The sequence below is a fragment of the Pongo pygmaeus genome, chromosome 18 (assembly GCF_028885625.2).
Source record: "Pongo pygmaeus isolate AG05252 chromosome 18, NHGRI_mPonPyg2-v2.0_pri, whole genome shotgun sequence".
Lineage (NCBI taxonomy): Eukaryota > Metazoa > Chordata > Mammalia > Primates > Hominidae > Pongo > Pongo pygmaeus.
In genome coordinates, this window is record NC_072391.2 from 48,209,527 (window position 1) to 48,227,926 (window position 18,400).

At 46.7% G+C, this 18,400-nt stretch overlaps 1 protein-coding gene across 2 annotated transcripts; it reads right to left on the bottom strand.

The window, feature by feature from the left end:
* Nucleotides 1-1,980: 1,980 nt before the first annotated feature.
* SALL1 (spalt like transcription factor 1) lies at nt 1,981-17,666 on the bottom strand. Of its 2 annotated transcripts, none has more exons than XM_054454908.2 (3): nt 17,133-17,666; nt 4,683-8,134; nt 1,981-3,549 (listed from the first exon to the last, which is right to left on the bottom strand). In XM_054454908.2, the coding sequence occupies exons 1-3, from the start codon at nt 17,206-17,208 to the stop codon at nt 3,109-3,111; spliced, it is 3,969 nt and encodes a 1,322-aa protein (XP_054310883.2). In that variant the 5' UTR covers nt 17,209-17,666; the 3' UTR covers nt 1,981-3,108. The 2 variants fall into 2 exon arrangements, with proteins under 2 accessions (XP_054310883.2, XP_063511119.1); XM_063655049.1 differs by having other exon boundaries at nt 1,981-3,545; nt 4,679-8,134.
* Nucleotides 17,667-18,400: the final 734 nt, after the last annotated feature.

The window sequence follows — 18,400 nt, forward strand, 5'->3', positions numbered from 1 at the left end:
TTTCTTATTTTGGAAATGGATGGAAAGGGAAATGAATGGGCAGGTAATAATCAATAGATTAGAAAGATAGTCAATGAATAAATGGATAGGCAGGGACAAAAGGAGACACAGAGAGAGAAAGAGAGAGAGAGAGAGAGAGGAAAGGAGGGGGTTGGAGAGAGAGAGACGGAGAGAAAGGCAGAGAGACCCTCTGACCTTTTCCTAAACGCTTCTGATGCCTCCGGAAAGAAAACTGACTTTTGCTCCCTTTAACTCACTTTCAGAAACCGCTGGAAGGTGGGAGGTTAGCGATGAGAGGAAAAGGGAACACAGCGCCCCCGCTCCCCTCTCCCCACTGCCTGCCTCTTGGAAATGGACGCGCAGCCCAAGGTGGTGCAGGGCGGTGACCTTCGCGCCCGGCCGGGAGTGCGGGAACCCCGGGGACCCGGCGGCGGCGACCATTGGAGAGCAGGGTCCAGCTGCTGGCAGACGCTCGGTGGAAAGTGTCGCGGGGCAGCCGCCTGGACACCTTTGGAGAGGGCCGGCGAGGCGCCGGGCATGTGTGGCAGGGGGGCGCTGTCGAAGCCCGCCCCTCTCGGTGGGCGGCAGCACCCCGGATCACTTCCCTCAGACGTCCCCAGGCCCTGTCCCTGGGCGCAAAGGGCGCGCAGCCCGGGGCAGCCCCTCCTCGCCACGCCCAGCGATGGGAAGTTGTGGACATCGTCTGTGCAACGGAAACAGCTCCATCTGGCCCGCGCAGAACCAGAGCTTCTGGCTGGAACTCCGGCCTTCAATCCGTGTCCCCACTCTTAGGGAAAAAAGGTCGCTCCTGGAGCGGAGGGGACGGGATAGGAGAGGGGAGAGCGAGAAATCTGTCCCTCTTAAATTTTCGGGTGCCAAGCCTTCGGGGTGATTCTCAGCATCACTCATGACGTCGCGCAACCCTCTCCCCTGCGCCCCCGCCACCCTCTCTGGCTTTGGGGGCTCCCACCCCTTCCCCTGAACTCTCCCGGCCCAGGTCAGCGCCCACCTTCCGGAATGCCGGACCTGGACCCGGAGGCCAAGCAGGGGTTGAGGGCGCCCCCTCGGCACAGAGGTCTAACGACAGGGTCGGGGGAGTGCGGACCCGAGTGGCCCGCGCCCTGGTGGAAACTTCTGCAGGAAGCAGCCCGACGCTTTCTACCTTACCTGGGCACAACCGCCGGATGCGCGGTTCACCAGCTCCCTGAAACATTAAAACAAACAAACAAACAAAAAATCGGCGACCCCTCTGGACACAGCTTCCCTTCAGTCCGTTTGCTCACCTCAAAACAGTGCTCAGGAGGAAGAAAGCCTGTTCTCCTTTCCGCCCCTGAACAGGGAGAGGGGAAGAATCCGTTTGAATTTGCATGATGAAATATTCAAGCTGACTCTACATAACCTTTTTAATAGACTTTTTCTTTCAAATATGCATGTGCGTTTAAATGCCTAAAAGACCAATTAAATAAAGAACATGTTGACCTCTCTGGGTTGAGGCCCAGTTTGAGTCAGATTATATAAGCCCGCAGCATCAGGAACTCCCCAGCAATGTGGCTCTCAGCTGCCTGAAAAAACGTGACTGCATTAAGTGAAATAAAACCAGAATAGTAAAAGTGAAATCTAAATCGGCATAAATATCTTGCTTAAAAGAAACTTACCTGTTGGGTTAAAACCTCCAACAACATCTTTTTATGTCATTTCGTTGTTTTGTTTTTCTTGGGGGTGGGGTGGGTAGGGAGTGGAGTCTATAAAATCCATTCCTAAATAAGTCATGGATACTGGGAAAATGTCTAGGGCCTCCAAATTTCAAAATAAAAGAAAATTCAGGCCCATGCAAAGCCGTTTCTGTTATACCTTTTACAATTCCTCATTTAAAGAGGGATACACACTCACATACACAATTGACTGCTGCCTGGGGAAATGTTAAAATGCATTTAGGGGCCTGGCTAAATGGAAATGCACTCTAAAAACACAGACACAGTATTTTGTTTTATCTGTTGCAAAAAAAATGTATTTGATTACTTGAGTAAAATTACAGTATCTCTGTTGTTAGTAAGTATTAAATGTTAAAGAAATTGGACCCCCCTTTCCTTTCAACTTTCCAAGAAAGTGCATGTAACAGTCCAATTTTTTTCTTCCATACCTAATACAAAATAAACAAACACTATACCTGCTCTCTTGATCAAGAAGAAGCATTTGCTCTTGTAAGGAACATATGTACATTTGAATGAAAGTGATATTTCTTATTGTATATACAAGAGCATCTACATTTTCTCCACTGAAGGTTGTTCAAGATGCTATACTTAGCAGCATTGTGAAATTCCAGCACACATTTTCTATCGTGAATATACCTACAAGGCAAAATGTTACGTCTGTTTCAACTACCAAAACAACACTTGTTTTCTTTTTCTCTAAAGAATTCTGCGTGCTTATTACTGTACAGAAACTTATTAACATTGAAGACGACTCAAGTAAAAAGCACAATACAAATAGCAGTTCAAAATGGAAATGGTTAAATCTACAAAAAAAAAAGGTTGAATTTTAGAATAAAAATCAAAAAACCAAACCTTTCAAAGAACCACACTATTCAGTCTGTACTTTCAGTCCTTTCCTTAAATCTGTTTTGAAAGATTAGACAATGTGTTTGCTGATAAAATTTTCCAGCAGGATCAAAGTGTACATGTATATACAGACTTTATTAGAGATCTAATGCATCACTGAGGCATTGCATCAACACCAGATTCATATTAAACTGGATATAGAAAATAAGTTAATGCCAGATTACAACTGCCTAGCAGGGCAACTTGCAATTGCCATAAATGTTACAGCAAGTTTACAGCACTCTAGTCAATTAGTATTTAGTCCAAAATACAGAAGACCAAAGTTAACGCTTGCATTCTGTTTGCAAAGCAAGGTTATATCACTAATAAATAAGCTTTCTTAGAACTCTAAAGTTGAACAAGGTACAAAAGAATGTCTTCATAATGTTGTAGTTTATAGATCTGGGGAACAGAAGGAAGGGGTGGGGTGGGGTGGGGGGCAAGGAGTAGGAGGCCACCATAGGTCACATTCTGAACAGGAATGAATGCTATGTCTCCAGCCCGAGCTGCTTTAACTCGTGACGATCTCCTTGCTGTCCTCCACGAAGCGGGTGAAGCGGAAGTTGGTTCCGTTCTCACTGCTTGCCATTTTCTCCAGGCCGGCCAGGGGAGCATTGGGCTCTGAGTTCTGGAGCCTCTCCAGGTTTCCCGTCAGCCCACTAATAGGTGAGCTGTTCCCACTGCCGAGGCTTCCAGGAATTGGAGGGATGCCACCGTTCTGAATGACGGAGATCTCGTTGGCCTTCATCGCCAGCCCGTTGGAGAGCGCTGCTGCATACTGATTCCAGAAGCTGGAAGGATCCCCACTTCCTGATCTTGCCGCCAAATCCTTCTGGAACATTTCTGGGAACTTGACGGGATTGCCTCCTAGAAATGTCATGGGGCCATCCACAGAGAGCCGCCGACCCCGTCGTGCAGGGGTGCTATTCCACATGTGAGTGCCCATGTGTACCTGAGATATGGGGAGGGCAGGCAGAGAGACAGAGAGAGACAGGGAAAAAAAAGAGGAGGGGGAGAGAAGCTTAATAGCTGAATGTGTCTCAACTCATATCCCAAATGTCCACAAAGCAAGTGGCCTAAATGTCTATTCTCATCATGTGACAGACAGTGAAGGCAACAGGAACCATCCATTCCTCCCATCTAGTAATAACATGCTCACTCTCTGCAGCCCTGGGCTGTCTCCCCTCTTCCAAGGCAAGGATGCCTTACTTACTCTTTTTTTATTACCCATATTTAGCTTATAATGGCCTCAAGCAAGCCAGGCAGTGGTGGATAGCTCCTTTCAGGGCTAGAATTGTTATGTCCACTCTCATTGCAATGGTAAGTATTGTATCTGACACCCTTTACCCTATAAATGTCCTTTTCAGATGAGGAGAAGGTATCCCTCCCTGATTGCCCATTGGAGGGCCTGCGTATGGAGAGAAAAGCCAGAAAGTAATTATTCATCTCACATTACCGGGAGCAATCTCCAGAGAAATACTCTGTCAACAGAAAAATGTACACACTAAGAGCACTCAACTGTTGCTCTAGAACTTAAGCATATTTGCTTTATTTCCAACACATATCAGTAGGAAATGTTGTATAATCAATTATCATAATACCCATTAGCAGAGCAGTGACGTTATTGTTTTTAGACAAACAAACCATGCTGGACTGAATAGTTATGAAAAATAGATACATACGCCGAGAACCGTAATTATTAAGTGATACGGGCAGCACACAGGCCACATGGAGGTCTTTAATCAATACCCCATGGCAACGCTAGGCTGTCTTTCTTGGTAGGTAAAGCAGTTCATTTGGTGCACTTAGCAAGACAACAGAGAGAGGACGCTGCTTTGCTTAGGTACCAAATTATTCAACGTGCACTGACATTCAGTGAGCTGCAGCTTGCCCTTGTTCCTGCCACGATCCTGACCCTCCCAGGCACCCTCGTTTCTCCCCCGTCAACCATGTGCAGCAGGTTCCCTTGAAAGAGCTCTCTCCCTGAATATCTGGGCTGATGACTCTGGGGGCATGCATTATAGATAATCGATGGCAGTGGGACAGGGTTGATGGAGTGGGTATGGTGCAGACAGAGCAAGGTACCTTAAGATTGCCTTTAGTCGTGAAAGCTCTTCCACAAATAGTGCAAGCAAAGGGTTTCTCTCCAGTGTGAGTTCTCTCATGAATCTGCAGGGCACTCGACGAGGAGAAGGTTTTGCCACATGTGTTGCAGTAGTGCTGCTTGGGAGTTCTCCTGGGCAGAGCAGGGAGCAGAACTGGGGACGTGGCAGAGGAAGACAGAGGCCCAGACGGGATGTGACTGGTGGGGGTGTCCTTACTGTCCTGAGGAGAAACATGCACGAAGCCGTTGACCTCTGTTTTGATGAGAGATGACAACGAGTTGGCGGGAATCACCGCCGAGTTCTGATTGGGGCCAAGGTTGGAACTGGGCTCAAAGAGCTGGGATGGCAGATCTCGCATCTGATGTGTCAACATGTGCTGCTTCAAATTACCCTTTGTGGAAAAGCCACGATTGCAAACTGTGCAAATAAATGGTCTCTCTTTGGTATGACTTCTATAGTGAATGTCCAAGGCACTCTGACAAGCAAATGTTTTGCCACAAATGTCACAAGCAGTGTTTTTAAATTTACCCCGGTCTCTAAAAGGGAAGAGGATCCCCAAAGAATCTTCTTTGATGATTTTCTCTGCATGACTAGATGTCAAATCCAAAGCCCCACCATTCACTGGGGTGGGAGACAAACCATTGGCAAACTCGCTTGGGACCGCTCTCTGTGGTTTCTCCTCAATGCTGGGTGACTTGTGGAACTCCTGCGTGCTGTTGGACGGGGACAGAGCCTGCATGGAAGAGGTAGACTCTGAGATGGCTGGGCTGCCAGCACTTTGGCTCTCCATGTCACCACCCACTGAGGATGAATCATTGGTCAGGACATCCCCCTCGACGGACCCATTCTCCACTGACTTCAGGCTGGCCTGTAGCTGCTCTGCCAGGCCAGCATTGATCATCTTCATCTGATTTTCCAAAGCAGCGATGCTCGACATCTCGAGGGGCAAAGGCGAAGAGGATAAGCTGTCTTGGGAGGCGTCTGCAGACTTAGGTGTATCGGGGATGCTGCCCTCAGGACAGTCTTCCATGTTTTCATCAGAGAAGTTGTCTAGGTCATCAAAATTTTTCTCATCAAAGGAACCTGTGTCAGACTCCATGGACTCAGAGTAGCTATCCGGGACTGGGGTGTTGGGGATCTGGCCTCCCATATGCATTCGGATGTGCTGCTGCAGGACCACAGCGTTCGTGAACTTCTTCTGGCAGATGGGGCAGGAATGCTGGACTCTGAGCGGGGGCATAGCACGATGGACACTGTAGTGGGTTTTAAGATTCCCTTTCGTGGTGAAAGCCCGGCCACAGATCTTACACTTAAAGGGCCTCTCCCCAGTGTGTGTCCTGTAGTGCATTTTCAAGGCGCTCTGGCAGCTGAGAACCCGGTGGCAGATGATGCACTCATTGGGGTCAGTGGCCTTCTTGTCAATGTTTTCTACCAGTTGCTGAAGCTTGGACGTCTCTGATGCCTGGGCTGAGTCCAGGAGTCCCCCAAAAGGAAACTTGGCCTTGAACTGCTCAGACATGAGTGGCAACAAAGGGTTGGTGAAGGTGGTGGCACTGCCTGCGGGGCCGCAGTCTGCTGCTGGGGAGCTCAGGACGCTACTGCTCGCCGTCGGGACTGAGTTGGTGACCATGCCACTCTCTTCGCTTTTGCCACTGGAGGGTGGCAGAGTGGACCCTTCGGCTTCCTCTGGGAGCCCACCTGGGTTTCTTGTGGCTGGCTCAGGGCCCCCGGAGTCACTTTTGACCGAGCCTGGGGGGCTGGTGGCAGAATGGGTGATGGGGATGGGGGCTGGCTCTTCCGTCTTGATGAAGGGTATGAGGCTTGGGAGGGTTGGGGGCAACGGCAGGCCGACTGAAGTGGTCAGAGTAGGAAGGACTGGTTTGGTGTCTAGCCAGCTGGTGACTGGCTTCTCTGGAGGGATGGACATGCCATATGGGATGCCAGTACTCGTGGGGATATTGTCCAAATGCTCAGGCACAGGATAGGGGTTCATCTGGATATGAGGGTATTTCTCTTTGTGGCGCTGAAAGTGGACTTTCAAATTCCCCTTGGTGGAGAATCTGTTCCCGCAGATGTTGCACTTGAACGGCCTCTCTCCCGTATGGGAACGCAAGTGGATCTGCAAGGCACTGTCACTCCCAAAGACCTTCGCGCAGAACCTGCACTTGTGTTTGAAGAATGCCTCATCGGAAGTACTTTTTGCTTCAAAGGCAGTGACATTTGGTGGCTTGCTTTTTCTTTGCTGGGCCAAGGCAGACAAGGAGTTTAAATCCTCTGCGGTTGTTCCGATGTTGGGCAAAGGGCTGGGGAAAACCGAGTTAGCGGAGGCTTGCTGAGGTAGAAGTGGATTAGACGCAGGACTTAATAAACTGCTTATTGCAAAAGCTGGTGAGGACGATGATGAGACCGCTGGGTTGCTGACATGGGAGGCCCCAGCACTTGAAGCCACTTTTTCAGAGGACGGGGTGGTAACTACCGCTGCCAATATGTTCATATTGGGAGAAGAGCCGCTGTTGGATGGAATGATGGTGTTGCCAGAACTGCTCTGAGGTAGCTGGATTGGGGGTAGCTGTTTCACACCACTAATGCTGGCAGATTGGCTGGCGAGGCTCTGTGCCAATCCAGCTGCTGCTGCCAGCTGCTGAGATAAATGGGAACTTAGCGTGGACAAGGGGTTGGCAGATGTTCGTAAAGTACCTTGAGAAGGACTAGAAGATGTTGGCAAGTCTGCGTTCTGAGAAGCCAACAGCAATATTTGGTGACGAATCTGTTCGATCAATTGCAGCTGGTGGATCTGCTGCTGCTGCAGAGCTAGGAGTTGTTCCATGAGGGCTGGGACGGCCAGCTTGCCCCCAGAGGCCCCGCCACACCTCGCTTCCTGGGAGAACTGGGCCACCGCCACCTTGGTGCTCTGGAGGTTCTCGATGATGACGTTGCTGTTGATCACGGAGAAGTTGCCCAGTGTTGTCAGGTCCCCGAGTTGAGGTAGAGAGGTTGTGATCGCTGAGGTACCTGTGGAGGAGCCGCCGCTGCTGCTGCTGCTGCTGCTGCTGCTGCTGCTTGGGGCGACACTGCTGTGGCTGCCGCTGGAAGTGCCGCTGCCGCTTTTGTTAGCAACCGGGGCCTCCACCTCCATGGACTCTTCCCTGTCAAGTCCGTTGTGTTCTGAAAGGTCGCTGCAGTCCACTTGATCTGTTTTGTTAACTGTGTCATTCATTTGTTCATCAGGATTATCGGGAGGGGGGCTGGGGGAGAAGGTTTCGGGTGGGGAGGCTGGATTTTCATTTACGATTAAAACTAATTGATTTTTAGTACAGTTCTTCTTGTGGAGCAGAAGATCTGATAATTCAAAGAACTCGGCACAGCACCGGCCACAGACGTGGGCATCCTTGCTCTTAGTAGGGCGACTCGGTTGACCCTTTTCTGTGTCTCCTACAAATGTCAAAAAGGTGCAGGGTTAGAAAAGGGGCCAGGACACACAGTCACCTATGACTTAAAAAAAAAAAAAAAAGGCTAATCAATGGTTTTCTACCTGCAAAACTCAAAACTGTAGCCCTTGAAAACCAATCAATATTACCTAAGAACATCCATAATTAATTTGTAAGGGTATGGAGGAATTCCTATCCATCCGGTATTTCAGAGAGTTATGGCCTTCAGATAATTCATCAAAATATAAAATACTACAAATGGGAGACATTGGTACATGATGAAATTCCATAGCAAAATATTGATTTCCAATTTTTTATACACCTTATTGTCTACTCATCCGGAGAGGGTCCACAAACCATTCTGAGGACTTATTAGGCTCTTGAGTTTCTGTCAACCTTATTCATTTTCAACCGACTCAAAGATATCTGTGACAGTTTGTTCTGTCACTAAACTAATTTGTAGTCATTCAGGTTCCAATCAGTTGTTGACAAGGGGGAAAAAAATGCATATCACCAAGCTGTAGACTGACAACTTGAAAATCACCTCAAGCCCCTACCTCGAACCTGTGCTAAGTCTGATCCGTGACAAACACACTTTAGTCACATCAGTAACAAATCCTCCAGACCATTCCTCAAAACTCACTTGAACACAAAGGGACGGCAACACACACAATGAAGAGAAACACAATGATCATAATCCGTTACAAGGCTTGCCTGGCACCTATATATCACCCCATGGCATGTTTATTTTTAAAATTAAAGATGTAACTCCGGCTACCATTCCACTAATCAAAGAATATATGCCACTATACTCCAAATGGCAACATTATGCCTCTAAATATTTCATCAAAAGTGCTCTCTATGTCTATAAAAACTGGCACAAGATTTACATTTCTGATTAAACATCAACTTCAAGAAGGATGTGCAGTTGAGAAGTGCTCCCATCTCCTAAGAAATAATTCTTGGTTTAGAGTTTGAAAATGCTTTGCAGCTCGCCTTGTCTGAATGCCTTTAAAAACAGTTTGCTCTTAACTGTTATCAATTGTTTAACAGATTGTCTTGAACCTTTTATTATAAAAATCCCTTTATTTCATGTTTGTTTCCATTGGTTGCTCAGATGTCTTCTCACTAAGATCCATTTGTAAATTAAACAGAAAAATCTCTAACTCCAAGCTAACATCCTATTCAAAGACAGGATGGCTTCCCATTGTTTGCCCAGCATGGGGAACACCAACTTCTGTTGTACAAATGGTGTGTGGTCATCTACGAAGGCTGTGAAAAAAAAAAAAAACTGTTTAATTCAAGGATTACCTCCCTGCATGCTTTTCTGCAGAACTGAATCAGATAATAGGTAGTTTCCATGACTTCCAAATTGAATCTCCCAGAAAACTTGCAGAAAACAAAGTAATTGCAGATATGAATAAATGTAAAATCAAAATGCTGCTTTTTTCAGTAAACTTAAAGTCCATTGGAAAAGGTCAGCTGTTTGCCTTTTTTGTAGTAAACATTTTTAAAAACTTCACTAGTTTTGCATTCCAGAAAATAAAATTAATACCTAAATACTAACTTCTGGAAATTCCTTAACTCTATTTGCCTTGAGTGACGCCGAAGTTGATTAGAATCCCTGGTGAAGTATGCCAAATGTACGCACACTTTATTCACTGGGAGTGTTATTTGAGTAGCTAAGTTATACTTAACAAGCTAGCTTTCCCAATACCCATCTTTTAATCTCCACAAGGGTACAGTGCAAAATGCATTAACACCACCAAACAAATCTTAGTTGTAGCAGAAAATACCAATAATGATTTGGTTTTAATTTAATGTTTAATCATCCTAATTGGCACTGGATTCCTATGCACATGGAAGGTGCTGTTTTAAGCACTTTCTGCTTCTCCCCCTGCCTTAAAATCATATAAACAAAATATTAGATGAAATTTGCTAAAGTTATGTTGCTTAACTTGGGACAAAAATAATGTGACAAAAATTCTCTTTAAAGCTTCTTATTTTGACAACCAATTTTAAATGATGCATCCATTTCAGATGCTTATTTTAAACTAGGAAATGCAATTCCTAATATATTCAACAGAAATGTTATTTCTTTCTCTTTGCACATTTCCATATGTAATGGTTATGTTTCCATCTACTTTTACAGCCAATTATGAAGGAACAAAAGCTATTCTGTTTGTTCACACATTTTCAACAAAATGCATTAAAACTATTATGTCAGCATGTTCTATTAAGCTCTGCATTCAGTGGAAAATACTTTTCAACCAGCTCACATTTATCAAAACATAAAGCCACTTTAAAACACAGTTTTGCTTGGTCAGCTGGGCTTAGACAAATAATGACAGATTCAGAACTAAATAACTAGCAAGGGAAATCAGAAAACTGACTTCATCAATTGTACACATTACAATGTAGTTGCTTCAAATATTTAGCACATCTGTGCTCACGATTAAAAGAGATTTTAATTCTTTATAACTTGCAAACATCTGATATTCTCATAATATATAGAGAAAATAAAAGGAAGGTTACTTTACAGGATTTAGCTGATTATTACTTTCCTGCACTCGAATTCTGCATTTGTGCTGCCTCAAGACTCACTTGAGAATTTTCAAGTTTTTCAATCTGAACATTTTTATATTTAGGATTGTGCTAACTGGATGGAAAATATAGATGTTTAAAAATAAATGCAAATGCCTGCTTGCTTTTAAGAGACTGTGTTAAAAAGTTGTTCATATTTTAGCTTAGGTTTTCACACCATTTTTAATAAGCTGACATTTGATCTCACTGTAGAGTGAACTAATTTAATTTCCTGATGTTTATGAACACCCCCACGTCCCCAAAATACTGGTATCTATTTTGATTTATTTCAAAAGCAGGTGTCGCTACACTGTAATAATTCTTAACTTGAAATCTATCTGCATTCGGAACAAAATTGCAAGGAAACAGTCTTTTATTAAAAAAAAAAAAAGACAAAACATGAGGACTAGTTGGACTCTACCAAAGGGAATATTTTAATTTGTAGTAAGATACACACACACACACATACACACACATTCTCTCTCTCACACACACACACACATACACACGAACATGTTCTAATTCATTTTTCTGATTGTCTGCTATCTTGTATCTCTCTCAGTAATCTGTTACACAGGATTGCAACTGGTGACCCCATTACAGTAAATACAGTTGCCTTGTTCCTTGTACTATGGTGAAAATAACATTCCTGTTCCTTTTCTATGGACTTTGCATACAGATTAATTTTGTAAGCAACCCTAGTCAGATAGCAAAATTTAAGAAGCAGTGGTTTTCTAAGTATGTGCACACAAATAGATATTTGGAATTTTCTGGGCCTTTTGTTAGGGGGAGGGGAAGAGTGATCTTATACTTCCACCAAATTTATACTAAAATCCCAGATGCTTTAGTTCCTGTTGTACTATTTAGGTACTTGATGCCTAATTCAAATTTGTCAGTTTTTCATCATCTGAACCAAACTGCAGAGTCGGAAGCAGAAAATTGAAGTGTTCTACCATATCTGTCTACTGAGAAAATAAAAATAAAACTATGCCCCACACAGAAAGGTTTAGCCAGCCAGGAAGGGAAAAAACAAAACAAAAAACAAACGCAACCACCTTACTCTACTAGATTTAGTTTTCTTTTTTGGAGCTCTTCAGAAAGACACTTCACCGTACTTCCCATTATCTTAAGACTGCATTTACATTTATTAATAGAATTTCTCATGATAGTGGTTTAGGAGTCCTTAATTTTAACAGCCTGTTCCTTTTTTATCACAAACATATTTGATTGATTGGTCTTTTTTTTTTGTTCTTTCTTTTTTTTTTTTTTTTTCTGCATTGACCTGGGAAAAGTCTGAATCCAAATGGAAAAGTCTGAATCCAACTTAGGATTCCAAAGAAATTTTAAACACTATGACATATGCTGTGCATATTTTCTGTGATGTCTAAAGTTTCCTCTATGCGATATGCCACCAAATGACAAATTTCCTGGTACTCTTCAAGTTCACTCACTGTTCTGACGGGGATTAGAGTATTCTCTTGTGGAAGAATACAAGTGAAATCTCTGAAAAAATAACAACATGGACGAGGCATTGCTTTTAAAATAGTGATCCAAGCCCACCTAATGTACACAATAAATGAAAGGGGGAAATGTCTTTCCCATGGATGAATCAAACTGAACACTAGATGGGGTTCCAGTTGCAAGGGTTTGTTCAAAAACTTCTTTGTGGCTTTCCTATTGCAGTGACGCGTAAAAAAGAGACTCCTTAAGGCAAGATCTAAACTTTGACTACATAAACATTGGCAAAGGCACAAGAAACTAAATCCCTGTTGTTTGAGGGTAAAACTGAGCTATGGGAACTACCTGTCAATCTTCCCCTTTGGGGGTCTGGCATCTGAGGGTGACAGGGGAATAAGGTTAGGAAAAGACGCCAAGCTGATAAGGTGAAACTAAAATAAACTACTAACTTCCTGCTAAGTGACTAGCAGGATTCAATTTGGGGGTCACTGGGAAGATACTGAAGGACATATTATGATCTGGACCTTGTCACCTTTGCATGGGAGGAGGCTAGCAAAGGTTAAAACAGCTTGACACATCTAGGTTTTCTAAAGCCTGGCACACAAACTTTTTTCTTTTTTGGGGGGAGGGGTGTTAGTTCTTTGGTTAACTTTCCACCTCTTTTGCCAGACTACAGTTTTAATAATCTAAGAATATTTTTGGAATAATATGGTGCTATCTGCACCAAGAAGTGTCTCAGAAAAACCTAGTTGAGGTTGTAGAAGGAATTTATTCTAGTTCCTACACAGAGCTTGGCTTTTGACAATTTCAAAAACTTAACCAGTCTGCCTATTTCTGCCCCAGTAAGATCTCCACCATAAAAATGTGGAGTTCTACCTTCTAAAATGTTCCGTTGGTAAAGACAACTTGCTACCTCCAAAAGTATAAAGAAAACAAATAGAGCCCCCAAAGAAGAACCTATACATTGGCACTGGTGCCAATGAACTCTAGGGGAAATGTGATGTAAAATAAACCACAAAACATTCAGTATCACATATTCACTTTCACACATGCTACCGTCATAGCTAACTAGACTTTGCTCGTTTATGTGTTTGCTTTTTAACATTTTACAAAGTATGTGCGGCCTGAAGCAAATCACAAAAAAAACAGTTTGCATTTTCTCATTCAGAATCTTCCATTATGACAAACTTAAAACAGCTCTGATTAAACATGAATTCTTTCCAACTGCCTTATCTTGCAGGTGTTGGGTTTTTTTAAAAAAAGCAATTAATTACTGTTCTCGCTAACCTTTTGGGCCCAGAGATCAATGTGTTGCTATGAAGCTGCTCAAAATGAGCAAATTACTTCGGTTAAATAATAGAATTTCATTATTAATATAAATAAGGGGAATTTTTATGATACTTCATATGATTGTTAGTGTTTTATCTGCAATTCATGGTGTTTCATTCTTCCAATATTACCTTTTCCTTGAAAAAACTGAACACCAAAATACTTTTTAAATAAATGAATGGAGTCTAAATGGGCCATCCATGTAGAAGTTACAGGAATCTTAAAAACGCCACCAAAGGAAGAACCCCAATACACACACACACACACACACACACACATACATGCACACATGCACTCACGCACACACAACACATAACTGAAATCCCAATTTATAGTAAAGAGCCCACATATAAAATCATTAGATTTTAATATTCCCTTTCCTCAGAATTATTTAACTTGATAAACAATCTTTCCAGTAGCAGTCATCTTTCTGCAAGTAATTCAAGACTTGTTGAATATCATTTAGGAGACAAGTCATATTTGCCATAATCTTGGTTTCATAAGCAGAAAAATTACCAAGTTTAGAGTGTTTCTGGCATAGCAGCTGCACACTAAAGTAAAATAAAATACCAGCATCCTGAAATCGACCAAATACTCGTTTTTGTTTTTGTGTTTGTTTTTGTTTTTTGTTTGCACTTGCTTCAGATGAAGCTGTCTATGTGGCTCCTTAGCATGGTCTGGGTTTTCTTTGTAAGCACACACACACTCAAACACACACAGGCAGGACACACAACACCAAGCAGCCCTAGCTGCTTTCAGCTTTGGGAGCCGCTTCTTTAGGGCTCCTGTAACTTGGGTCTACAAACTTTTCTAGTTCTCACTCTGGGTAGAAGTCATACAATCTGAGGTGCTGATAAATGAGAAGTGCCTGAACTAGACTTAATTTGGTATGTTTCATATTTCATTTGCCATATTTCAAAGACCATCTCAAGACATAAAAAAAAGTAATCAGAATGTTTGAAAAGGGGCTTGACTTCTAAAAATGTAACAAAGTTTCTTTACGTAAAAAACAAAACAAAACAGAAAATCCAGCTACTCCTAGAAGTATGGGTTATATGTGGGGAGAAGAATGAGATTGCTGAACTCACTGTAGAAAAGGTGACTTTTAAAAGGTAACCCTGAGTTATGTCATGAACTTTCAATGCCATTTATTTCAGAACTACTCTCAAATAAAAAGAACTGGAGTATGTTAGGCCCTCCTGTATGTCCAGCGTTGGGGGAGGATTACTTGTGTACTAATATTATTACAACACACTAAATCCTGAAACCCTATTACAAAATCTACCCTCTAGGCAACTTCTCCCAAACTTATTGTTCAACCATGTAAAAACAGTCATAACCTAAAACCATTACTACTGAAGAAAAAGAGGAGGGGGTGGGGAGAGATGAGGAAAGAAGGCTGGGAGGGGGTGTTTCCTAGGGAGCCCCTAACAGTTTACTGCTTCTTTAGGACAATGTACCAGCTTTTGGGAAGAAAAAAGAAAGGAAGGAAGAGAAAGAAATCAAAAGAAGGAGAGAAAAGAGAAAGAAAGGAAACTTGATTGAGTTACTTAACTAACTTACCTCAAAGCTCAAATAAACTAAACTGAAAAAAAAAGTACTAATAAAGAATAATGGTAAGAGGTAGTGAACTACTTTATATTATTGCTTTATGAGAAGACTTAACTATTAAAAATTCCTGATACTGAAGGCAAAATGCCTTCATTTCTCCTCGAAGGCCGAGACTTTTTTTTTTTTTAATGTAGAAAACCAGTACAAATTTACAAAACACACTAGAAAATGCTCTCTTATCTCTAGTTTGCTTTTTTGTGTACAAACTGTTAACCTGAACAGTTTTCCGGTGCAAAAGGTCTCACCAGAAACTTTAGGAAAGATGAGTGTGGGTGCGGGAAGCAGAAGAAACTAAGCTGAGAAAACCCGGAAAAATACTCGGCGCAGCCGCTGCGGCCTTGGGTCATCTCACCTCGATCTACCCCGCGTGCTCGCTTTCGCTTGGGGTGGAAAGCGGGATTCAGGGGCTCTTTTCAGCGGACTGAGAAATCGCAGAGGCCATGGGTAAGGATTCAAGCTTGAGGAAATACTGGGGGCCGGGAGGAGGGTTTTTGTAAAGCATTTCTTAATTAATTTCAACTCCCCCATTTTTTTACAGGGACCCCAAGTCAGGATTCCCCTTTCCCGACAGCAGGGGTAAAGGGAGCGGGGGTTCCTTCGCTTCACTGTGCCCCAGCTCTACCGAGAGGCAGGCCTCTGGGAAACGAGCCGGGGACCTGGGGGTCCGGGCGGCCGCAGCTTAGTGGGCTGAGGTGCCGATCAGGGTCACGCTTCGGAGCTCTGTCGGGGCCCAGCTTCCTCCTTCACACCCCAAAATGCCGCCTAGGGCGTGGGCATCCCAAGCGGCATCCGGAGCCGCTGAGACCCCGCCGAGATTGCTCCTTGTGCGTCCTCCCACAGCCGAGAGGCCAGCATCGTGCCGGGACGACCCGGGGACCCGAGTCCGGGCGCCGCTGCACCGCCTCGGGCGCTAGGCCTGGGAGCTTTGAGGCCGGACAGTGAAATACCTTTAGGAGCAAGGAGGGATTCCAGGTGTCCTCCCTCTGTACCCCAACTCCCTGCCCGGATCTCTTCCACTCTCTGCCATAGCTCCCACACACAAACTTTGTTCTGGACTTGTTCAGCCCCCTCGGGACCCACAGTTGTCGCCTCCATCGGAGAAAGCAAGTGCCCCTGTTTCAGGGGGGATTCCACTCTGGCTGGCCACCCGCAAACCTGAAAAACTATTCTATGACTTCTTCCCCGATCCCCCTGGAAGTAGGAAGCACCACGATCCGCAGAGGGCGCATACCGACCAGAAAGATTTTGGGGGGCAGAGGGTGCAAGTGTTGTGGGAAGAGATGCGGAGATAAATTTTGCGAGCCAGACCCCTACACTTCCCCCGTCCGTTTGCACCGTCTCCGGAACAACTGGCGGCCAGCGGCACTCTCCACCCCGGCCGCAACCCCAGCGGGTCAGGCGCGGGCGCCCCGACAGCAGTCCCCATCTTCTTGCAGCTCTGAACCTCCAAAGGCACCCAGTTCTGCCGCGCAGGCCGAGGGGGAGTGTGCGTGGGGGCAGGGGGGCGCAGCGCGCTCCCCCACGCTCGGAGTTCAGCCCAGCGCCCGAAGTAAACTTCCTTCCCGCTGGCAGCAGGGCCGGGCGGCGGAGGCCGGGCCGGGGGCCCCGGGGCCGGCGCCGGGAGCGCTAGGGGCCCCGTGCGGTCAGGCGGGGACGACCTCCGCCCGCACCCACGCCTCATGGGACTCCTGGGTCTTGGCCGCGGCTGGGATCCCCGGAAAAGCAGGGACGGAGAAGCCAGGCCGGCATGCCCGCCCTCCTTCCCCCGGGAGGACCCAACAACTCCGGAAAGATCCTGCCGGGAGATGTGCTCGCTTTCCCCGGGGCAGCGGGGGAAAGCCCAGCAAAGGCACATTGAAAATTAAAAAGAAAAAAAAAAATTACGCCGAGTGGAAGAAGCAATCGGGGCCGCGGCGTCGGCGAGGTAGGGGGCGCGGGGGCCAGCCGCGTGTGAGTGGGTCCGAGTGTGCGTGAGTGTGAGTGCGTGTGTGTGTGTCCACGGCGCGGGCCGGAGCACTCACCATCTCGCCGGGGGAGCGAGGCCACTTCGGGGTCGGATTGGAAATGTTGAGGCTTCGCTTGCTTCCTCCGCGACATGCTGGCTCAAACATCAGCTGGGGCAGAATAAAAAATTACTAAAAAAAAATCTTCTCAAAATTACGGAAATCGAGCGGCGGCGGCGGCGGCGGCTCCCCCCGCCCGCCGGCCCGCCCGCCCCCTCCCCGGCTCCCCGGCCCCGGGCGCAGCGCGCATGTGTCCTGCTATAATTATGATTATCAATAATGCATTGCGATTAATCATAGAGGGGCTCTTTGAAAGGCGATTGGCACCGGGCCAGCGCTATTCAAACCCGCTCGCCTTAATCAATTAGTTCGTGATTTGCTGCAGACCCCTGTCTCTCCGCGCGCTGGCCCAATAAGCCGGCCGCTGGGCTGGCTCTGCGCGCCGCGCCGCCCGACACTGGGTTAACCCTCTTTGCGACCGCCCGGGACTCCGAGGCCCGGCCGCCGGGGGCCGGCCTCCTCTCCACTGCGGACCCGGCGCCCCGGCGGGCGCCCCCCGCTCTCTCCCTCTCCCCTCCCTCTTCCCTCCCTCCTTCGCCCCCCCCATCCCGGGCTGGGCCGACCCAAATTAGCATGCCCTCCCCGGAATTGAGCCGCCCCGGGTGGGGGGTGGGGCCGGGCGGCGAGGGCTGGGGACCCGGGCTGCCGGCGCTCTGCGAACTTCCCAACTCTGGCGCGAGGCGCGCCGGCCCGCGGGGGGAGGGAGTCCCGCGGCGGGATCTGGGGGGAGGGCGTCCCGTTTCGTGAGTGTTTCTTCGTTTCTTTAAGAGCTACCAGAAAGCAGCCCACCCCCACCCCCATAAAAAAAAAATAAGCGAGTGGGGAAGAGCCAGCCCCACGCCGGTCCGCCTCCCGCCCACGGCTCGGCCTCCCTCCCGCCTGGCTCGGCGCTCCTCCGCCCCGAGTTCTCCATCCCCTGGATCCCGGGCTCGCGGGGGCGCGGAGAAGAGGATCCAGGAAAGGTTTGGGAACCTGATGGGTTTGTGGCTGGGGGGAGGGGCAGTTCTCCCGCCACCCCATCCCCTCCCCTCTAGGGGTACTGATCCTCCAGCTTCTTGCTTGCTCCCTCGCTCCCTTTCTCTACCTCGGACATTCCCAGGACAATTAGGGCTGAAGTTTTCGGGAGAAGCAGCCCCGAGCCCGTGGGATAAGGGGGCGGCCCGGCTCCGCCCAGGACCCCTCCCGGACCTCCCCCCCGGCTGCCCCGGTTGGCTGCAGGGCGCGTC

Coding starts and splice junctions, on each gene's coding strand:
- SALL1 (XM_054454908.2), bottom strand. CDS start 17,208: ATGTCGCGGAGGAAGCAAGCGAAGCCTCAACATTTCCAATCCGACCCC. Junction 8,135..17,132: donor CTCGCTCCCCCGGCGAGATG/GTGAGTGCTCCG, acceptor TGACATTTGTAG/GAGACACAGAAAAGGGTCAA. Junction 3,550..4,682: donor CGACTAAAGGCAATCTTAAG/GTACCTTGCTCT, acceptor CCCATATCTCAG/GTACACATGGGCACTCACAT.